This window comes from Octopus sinensis, linkage group LG28 (genome assembly GCF_006345805.1).
Source record: "Octopus sinensis linkage group LG28, ASM634580v1, whole genome shotgun sequence".
NCBI classification, from domain to species: domain Eukaryota; kingdom Metazoa; phylum Mollusca; class Cephalopoda; order Octopoda; family Octopodidae; genus Octopus; species Octopus sinensis.
This window is the reverse complement of record NC_043024.1, coordinates 11,866,432-11,876,039: the sequence shown is the minus strand read 5'-3', so window position 1 is coordinate 11,876,039 and position 9,608 is coordinate 11,866,432. Positions and strand designations below refer to the sequence as shown.

General features: G+C 34.8%; 1 protein-coding gene across 1 annotated transcript in view; it reads right to left on the bottom strand.

Moving 5' to 3' along the window:
* Nucleotides 1-595: 595 nt before the first annotated feature.
* Nucleotides 596-9,608, bottom strand: part of LOC115225738 (adhesion G protein-coupled receptor L2-like) — a 69,193-nt gene continuing 60,180 nt past the window's right edge. The window contains exons 24-27 of the mRNA XM_029796680.2: nt 7,248-7,392; nt 6,123-6,195; nt 1,544-1,923; nt 596-1,019 (exon numbers count right to left, since the gene is read on the bottom strand). Of these exons, the coding sequence (XP_029652540.1) occupies nt 961-1,019; nt 1,544-1,923; nt 6,123-6,195; nt 7,248-7,392 (657 nt within the window). The 3' untranslated portion in view covers nt 596-960. The remainder of the gene's footprint in view (nt 1,020-1,543; nt 1,924-6,122; nt 6,196-7,247; nt 7,393-9,608) is intronic.

Below are 9,608 nucleotides of genomic sequence, written 5' to 3'. Positions count from 1 at the left end.
AAAGCGTTGTGAAGGAAACCAGCGTTCTTTTAGAACAACGACTTCATGGCTTGAAGACACCAAAACAAAAATGGCTAAGAAAGCCCGAATTTATAAGGGAAGTAACTCTCTAAAAATGCTTATATAGTTATTTCCCTTACAAACCCGAGCAACGCCGGGCGATACTGCTAGTATATCTATATATATAAAACTGTAGTTGTGTGAGTGTCTGTCCCCTTCGATTTAGATTCCTAACTACTCCCACATTTTGCCGTGCAGTTTAACCAAATTCGGGTATCTTATAGTCGTGATTCATATCGAGCCCGTCTGAGTATTAGCGCGCGTCTACGATGAGTCTACGATTTAAAAAATAATTTAACATCATTTTTTATTCCATTTTAATGCATAATTTTCCGTGTGTCGATGGCGGCGGAGTTGGCGTCCACGCTCAAACACCTGCACCTGTGTTGCTTCTCCCCCTTCTTCCCTCCCTCGTGAAGCTGTGGGGAAGGGAGTGTAAGGAAATCAACGTCGTAAAGCGTTGTCAAGGAGACCAGCGTTCTTTTAGAACAACGACTTCATGGCTTGAAGACACCAAAACAGAAATGGCTAAGAAAGCCCGAATTGGCATCTATAAGGGAAGTAACTCTCTAAAAATGCTTATATAGTTATTTCCCTTACAAACCCGAGCAACGCCGGGCGATACTGCTAGTATATATTATAAAAAAGTTTTTCAGGTTTTCTGTTTTCCAGTAAACTTATAAGGCACAGCATTTCGTTTTAATTACATTGCGGATTATATGGTTTCACGCTTATATAGTGTTGTGTTGATAAGTAAAAATAAAGTTTCCTTATATGAAAAAGTACTTGATTAAAATTTCGGTGAAAAAGTAGTTGACTAAAATTTCGGTGAAAAAGTAGTTGACTAAAATTTATAACGAAAAATATGATCAAGGACGATTTCCAGACAATTCCTTGATTTTAATTCTGCAACACCGTTTCTGCTGTTCCACCTTCTGTCCTCGTGTTATCATATGTATCTGAAAAAAGTAGAGAAAATATTATTCTTTTGGAGAAAAAGCACAATCAATCTTAAACATTGCATTCCTATGTAAACCAAATTGCCAGTAACTTTTTTCTTATAAATGAAAAGATAGCATTACCGGCGAGCTGGCAGAAACGTTAGCACGCCGGGCGAAATGCATAGTTGTATTTTGGCTGCCGTTACGTTCTGAGTTCAAATTCCGCCGAGATCGACTTTGCCTTTCATCCTTTCGGGGTCGATTAAATAAGTACCAGTTACGCACTGGAGTCAATATAATCGACCTAATCCCTTTGTCTGTCCTTGTTTGTCCTCTCTGTGTTTAGCCTCTTGTGGGTAGTAAAGAAATAGGTATTTCGTCTGTCTTTACGTTCTGAGTTCAAATTCCGCCGAGGTCGACTTTGCCTTTCATCCTTTCGGGGTCGATTAAATAAGTACCAGTTACTCACTGGGGTCATGAGTGAAACATGTAAAAGAGTAAAGAGTGGAAAGAGTAAGTAAGAAAGACGAAATTGCACTTACCCTCTCTCTTCTTGGCCAAATTTTTCCTTTGATTACGTATAAACTGGCTCACGATATCTCTGGTATCTTTCTTGTATATACAGTAGATTATAAAGATAAACGTTCCTTGAAGAGTATTGAAGATAGCAAAGAGATATTGAAATACTTCCGCCGCTTTATCAATAGAAAAGAATGCTATGACCCAGGTGAAACCCAGAAGGAGGGAAAGACCGACGACGCCCAAAACGCGTACCTTTCTTGCTTTCTTCAAAGCGTGGTTGAAATTCTGCATCATAGCAATTCGCACGAAAGCGTAAACGAATGTGATAATGTTAAAGGCAAGAATGGCACCCACGGGAGTGAGTAGAGCAGCATAGAAAGGTGTCTTGGACAACCAACAGCTACAAAAGAAATAGAAAGACAATTACTAAAGGAAATCTGTCAAAAGTTCAGTCAATAAATTGAAGTGTCACAGAGGGATTAAGGTGAAGTGATTTTGATCCAAAAGGAAAGGGGATAACATTCTCATACTTGCAGTGAGTTATATAACGGGAAGGTTTACGAAAATAAACAAAAGACGAAGGTAGGTTTATGAAAATAAACAAAAGACGAAGGCAGGTGGAGTACAAACAAGCAAATGTATTAGTACGGCGCTCAGGAATAAAAATAAAACAAGTCTTTTACGTTTCGAGCCTACGCTCTTCAACAGAAAGATACACAGAAAAGAAACAAGGAGACAAACAAGGAGAGAGAAAAATGCGTGCAGAAGCTAGCGATATATATATATATATATATATATATATTATATATATATATATATAATATATATATATATATATATATATATATATATTTATATATATATACAGATATACATACACACATATATATAGATGTAATATATATATATATATATATATTATATATATATTTATATATATATACAGATATACATACACACATATATATAGATGTAATATATATATATATTATATATAATATATATTTATATATATATACAGATATACATACACACATATATATAGATGTAATATACAGTTATATATATATATGCCTTATGTAATATACAGGTATATATATATATAACGGGAAGCTTTATGAAAATAAACAAAAGACGAAGGCAGGTGGAGTACAAACAAACAAATGTATTAGTATGGCGCTCAGGAATAGAAATAAAACAAGTCTTTTACGTTTCGAGCCTACGCTCTTCGACAGAAAGATACACAGAAAAGAAACAAGGAGAGAGAAAAAATTGCGTGTAGGGGCTAACGATCCAACATGGCGTTCTGATTTCAGGAGAAGTCAGAGATCGGAGGTCAAACGTTAGAGGTCAGACGTTAGACGCTAGAGCGATAGTAGGGGAGATAACAGGGTCAAGTGACCTCGCTCCAACATGTTATATACATCGTTATCTAAGATATTCTTATTATGTCTTTCAATATCCAGCCACACGAAAACACGGCCCCATACTTGTAGCTGTGTGGTACGAAGGTTGCTTCACAACCACATAGTTCTTGGTTCAATCTTACTGCTTGGCACGTGTACAGCGCAGGCCTTCTGACATCCATACATTGTCTACCATCACCTTTACCTTGTGTTTTGGCGATCACCGGTAAGAAGTTCTGTTGATCAATAATTGCTGCTTATTGTTATTTATTGAAATGGCATCGTGAGAAACAAAGTGGCCACTCTGACCATGTAGAGAAACTCTTCCGATAATGTATTTGTATGGTTATTCATTGCTATACATCTTCAGTGGATTATCACGTTTGCTTTTGTTCTGACTTATTCTTATTCATACATTTCACCTTCCATTCCAGGATCCTGCATCTCTTGAATAATAACAAAAAAAGGAAAACAAGAAAAGCTAAGTGGATTTTGAGTGCCGAAATTTTAATCAACTACTTTTTCAACGAAATTTTAATCAACTACTTTTTCACCGAAATTTTAATCAACTACTTTTTCACCGAAATTTTAATCAACTACTTTTTCACCGAAATTTTAATCAACTACTTTTTCACCGAAATTTTAATCAACTACTTTTTCTCCGAAATTTTAATCAACTACTTTTTCACCAAAATTTTAATCAACTACTTTTTCACCGAAATTTTAATCAACTACTTTTTCACCGAAATTTTATGCAACTACTTTTTCACCGAAATTTTAATCAACTACTTTTTCACCGAAATTTTAATCAACTTCTTTTTCACCGAAGTTTTAATCAACTACTTTTTCACCGAAATTTTAATCAAATACTTTTTCTCCGAAATTATAATCAACTACTTTTTCACCGAAATTTTAGTCAACTACTTTTTCATCGAAATTTTAATCAACTAATTTTTCACCGAAATTTTAATCAACTACTTTTTCACCGAAATTTTAATCAACTACTTTTTCACCGAAATTTTAATCAACTACTTTTTAACCGAAATTTTAGTCAACTACTTTTTCACCGAAATTTTAATCAACTTCTTTTTCTCCGAAATTTTAATCAATACTTTTTCACCGAAATTTTAATCAACTATTTTTCACCGAAATTTTATGCAACTACTTTTTCACCGAAATTTTAATCAACTACTTTTTCAACGAAATTTTAATCAACTACTTTTTCACCGAAATTTCTTTTTCTTTTTCCGAAATTTTAATCAACTACTTTTTCACCGAAATTTTAATCAGCTTCTTTTTCACCGAAATTTTAATCAACTACATTTTCACCGAAATTTTAATCAAATACTTTTTCAACGAAATTATAATCAACTACTTTTTCACCGAAATTTTAGTCAACTACTTTTTCACCGAAATTTTAATCAACTACTTTTTCACCGAAATTTTAATCAACTACTTTTTCACCGAAATTTTAATCAACTACTTTTTCACCGAAATTTTAGTCAACTACTTTTTCATCGAAATTTTAATCAACTACTTTTTCACCGAAATTTTATGCAACTACTTTTTCACCGAAATTTTAATCAACTACTTTTTCACCGAAATTTTAATCAACTACTTTTTCACCGAAATTTTAATCAACTACTTTTTCACCGAAATTTTAATCAACTTCTTTTTCTCCGAAATTTTAATCAACTACTTTTTCACCGAAATTTTAATCAACTACTTTTTCACCGAAATTTTATGCAACTACTTTTTCACCGAAATTTTAATCAACTACTTTTTCAACGAAATTTTAATCAACTACTTTTTCACCGAAATTTTAATCAACTACTTTTTCACCGAAATTTTAATCAGCTTCTTTTTCACCGAAATTTTAATCAACTACATTTTCACCGAAATTTTAATCAAATACTTTTTCAACGAAATTATAATCAACTACTTTTTCACCGAAATTTTAGTCAACTACTTTTTCACCGAAATTTTAATCAACTACTTTTTCACCGAAATTTTAATCAACTACTTTTTCACCGAAATTTTAATCAACTACTTTTTCACCGAAATTTTAATCAACTACTTTTTCACCGAAATTTTAGTCAACTACTTTTTCACCAAAATTTTAATCAACTACTTTTTCACCGAAATTTTATGCAACTACTTTTTCACCGAAATTTTAATCAACTACTTTTTCACCGAAATTTTAATCAACTACTTTTTCACCGAAATTTTAATCAACTACTTTTTCTCCGAAATTTTAATCAACTACTTTTTCACCGAAATTTTAATCAACTACTTTTTCTCCGAAATTTTAATCAACTACTTTTTCACCGAAATTTTAATCAACTACTTTTTCACCGAAATTTTAATCAACTACTTTTTCACCGAAATTTTAATCAGCTTCTTTTTCACCGAAATTTTAATCAACTACATTTTCACCGAAATTTTAATCAACTACTTTTTCACCGAAATTTTAATCAACTACTTTTTCTCCGAAATTTTAATCAACTACTTTTTCACCGAAATTTTAATCAACTACTTTTTCACCGAAATTTTATGCAACTACTTTTTCACCGAAATTTTGATCAACTACTTTTTCACCGAAATTTTAATCAACTTCTTTTTCACCGAAGTTTTAATCAACTACTTTTTCACCGAAATTTTAATCAAATACTTTTTCACAATCAAACAGAAATTTTAATCAAATACTTTTTCTCCGAAATTATAATCAACTACTTTTTCACCGAAATTTTAGTCAACTACTTTTTCACCGAAATTTTAATCAACTCTTTTTTTTCACCGAAATTTTAATCAACTACTTTTTCACCGAATTTTATGCAACTACTTTTTCACACGAAATTTTAATCAACTACTTTTCACCGAAATTTTAATCAACTACTTTTTCACCGAAATTTTAATCAACTACTTTTTCACCAAGCACCAAAGAAAATGAGTTTGTTTAATTTGTCGAGAAACTGTTGCTGTGAAGAGAGTTTCAAATATCAGCGGCATTATGAAACACCTCAGTATGGGTTATAAGAATTTCATTAGTGCGGCACGAGAATAGGAGGTTGAGCGTCTGGGAAACGTCTGAGAATTTAGGTCACGGCATTCTTTGTATGGAAAGTTGGTGTTTTATTGTGTTAGTAGCGAAGACCAGAGAAAAATGAGATGGATAAAACACAGAAATACTTACACTTCAGCAACCCTCGTATAATTGTTTGTGTAATTGATTGACAAAGTAAGTATAACAATGAAAGCTGGAAGACCTGGAAACGATATTTACATAAATGAAGATAAATAAGGAGATATTTATTAATATTTAGAATCATAAATACGTGACATTTGAATCGATTTTTTGACTGCTTTTTTTTCCGGAAAATTGTCAAATACAAAAGAAAGTCACTATTTTATTTCGTATTACGCACAGATCGGTTTTTGTTATTTGATGAAGGAAGCGGTTTGATGCACGGGACATACATTCGATCATTATAAACAAAACATTTGTGCAGGTCATTCGGAAACAGTTGCACACTCAGACATAACCTTCGAAGAGAGAGACCATCATGTGCGCGCGTGTGTGTGTGTGTGTGTGTGTGTGTGTGTGTGTGTGCGTACATACGTGTGTGCGTGTGCGTGCATTGTTATGCTTGGAGATGGTCAGTTTTGATAGGGCGACAAGCTGGCAGAATCGTTAGCACGCCGGGCGAAATGCGTAGCCGTATTTCGTCTGCCTCTACGTTCTGAGTTCAAATTCCGCCGAGGTCGACTTTGCCTTTCATCCTTTCGGGGTCGATAAATTAAGTACCAGTTACGCACTGGGGTCGATATAATCGACTCAATCCGTTTGTCTGTCCTTGTTTGTCCTCTCTATGTTTAGCCCCTTGTGGGTAGTAAAGAAATAGGTTTTTCGTCTGCCTCTACGTTCTGAGTTCAAATTCCACCGAGGTCGGGTCGACTTTGCCTTTTATCCTTTCAGGGTCGATTAAATAAGTACCAGTTACGCACTGAGGTCGATATAATCGACTTAATCCGTTTGTCTGTCCTTGTTTGTCCCCTCTGTGTTTAGCCCCTTGTGAGTAATAACGAAACAGATGGTCAGTTTTTGAGCCAATGAAGCAAGCACTATTTATTTGATATTCACTTTAGATTTAATTCGTATTATTTTCAGCTTATATGTCTATCAAAGAGAGAAAGAGACAGACAGACAGATAGGGAAATTGTGTGTCTGCGCGCGCGTGTGTGTGTGTGTGTGTGGTGTGTGTGTGTGTGTGTGTGTGAGGGAGAGATAGATAAAGTAACAAAAAATCGTTATACATACCCCATGCTAAAATTGAAGCTCTCATTATGAAAGATGCCTCAAACGTTTTGAAGCAAACAACGATATTTAAGAGAAGATGTACTGCTTCTATAGCCATCCACATGAAAGACACCAGAAGGAAGTAGTGTAACAGAGCAGCCACCAACTGTAATGACAACAATAACAACATCAGCACCAACAATAATGACTTCTGCCATCGACACACGGCCTCGGGTATATATTGAATATATTGTTTTGCAGGGGTGGGGATATAGTTAACAGTATCGGTGCTGGTACTTCTATATATATAAAACTCAACTTGTGTGTCTGTGTGTTTAACTTCCCGGCACATCTCCTCCTAGCCAACAAATCGTAGAACCACAAAAAAAATGGGTCACTTAAAGTTTAGGCGAATGAAAATTGAACTGCGCTTTTTCTGTTCCGAAATTCATCTCGCAAGTGCAAAAATCGATAATGTGTCTGTTTAGGCCTTATCCCATGCATTGAATAGTGAACTTTACTCAGTCAGCTGTTTGACGTGAACTGTTTTCACCACGCGTGCAAGCATGCGTAAATTGCATGAAAAAAAAAATCAAGATATAAAAACGAATCGCCGTAAACATTGTAGAAATTCGGCAAAGAAATGAATTTTCGGGATGTAGCCTGGAGGGTTTTTTCGTATTAATCGTTTGGACTTTGTGAACACATACCAATTATCTATATATATAAAGCTGAAGTTGTCTGTGTATGGCAGATTTGGTAACTTTCAACTAACACAATCTCCTCCGAGACCCTGCGGCGCAAGTTGACCAAAATTGAGAGTATGATAAAAGAAGGCTTGCTCTTCCTTTCAAAGAAGAAAAAATTCAAATCGGACCATGTTAACACCATAAATTATTTACATCAAAAAGGTACTTTTTTTCTATGAAAATCCCTATTTATTACGACTTTTTAACTGCTGTGTCGCCATTTTTCGGTGTATTTCAACCAGAAAAATGTTCGCTTAAAGAGAATAACAAGCTACATAATGCAAAAGTTTTACTTTTCAAAAATTCCAATTCTAAAGGGTCGAAACAAACCCGAGCAACGCCGGGTATACTGCTAGTCTATATATATAAAGCTGAAGTTGGCTGTGTGTGGCAGGTTTGGCAGCCTTCAACTAACACTGTCTCCTCCGAGACCCTGCGGCGCAAGTTGATCAAAATCGAGAGTATGATAGAAGAAGGCTTGTTCTTCCTTCCGTAGAAGATAAAATTCAGATCGAACCATGTTAACACCAAAAATTACTTACATCAAAAAGGTGCTTTTTTTTCTATGAAAATCCTTATTTTTTTACGATATTTTGACTGCTGTGTCGCCATTTTTCGGTGTATTTCAACTGGAAAAATGTTCACTTAAAGAGAATAACAAGCTACATAATGCAAGCTACAAAACCTCCAATTCTAAAGGGTCGAAACAAACCGGAGCAACGCCGGACGATACTGCTATTGATTGATATTTTACATCCAGAAGGATGAAAATCAAAACCAGGCCCTGCTCAAAGTTCGATGTAGTGACGTAAATTCAGTAGAGAAAATAAGTTCATATAATGATTTTGCTAATCCACCACAGTCCTATTGGATAATCCGTTTGTCTGTCCTTGTTTGTCCCCTCTATGTTAAGCCCCTTGTGGGTAATAAAGAAATAGGTATCAGGGCGTGTATAAGTCTTGAAAAAATTACAAAAATCGATTCCAGGTGAGAATGCGATCGATAAAGCCATTTTTATCTTGCTTTTCTTCCATCAATCTGTACATAACTGCACCTTCCATTTTTTGTTGCTTTTGTACTGCTTAAAGGCACGTTTCTTTCCTGCCAAGCTTACTGTTTAAACCATGTTTGTGTTCTCCCAGCCAACAGTCTTATCATTACTTGTACTTTAAACTCTTGGGTTACATATTTGTGTGAATAAAATCGTTTTTCTTTGGAATAGAAAAAAAGTCTATCTTTATTTCTTCCTTTGATGGTGTCTGAAATTTAGGTTAAATGCGTGTTTCTCAAAGGGGAGGCCTATGGGACGGTCGGACAAGTTGTTTTGAGAAAATTTGGTTTAAATGTTTGACAACTCAGCACCTTCCATTAGACAGGGGATGTTTTGCTCGTAGATACATATATGTATATACACAATGGGCTTCTTTCAGTTTCAATGTACCAAATCCACTCACAAGGCTTTGGTCAGCCTGAGGCCATAGTAGAAGTCACTTGCCCAAGGTGTTATGCAATGGGACTGAACCTGGAACCACGTGGTTGGAAAGCAAGCTTTTTACCACAGGCCACAGCTGTACCTATGTAGCAAAATTTTAATCTTTCTTTTTTCTTTGGTCAGTGTCATTTCCCCAGGGGA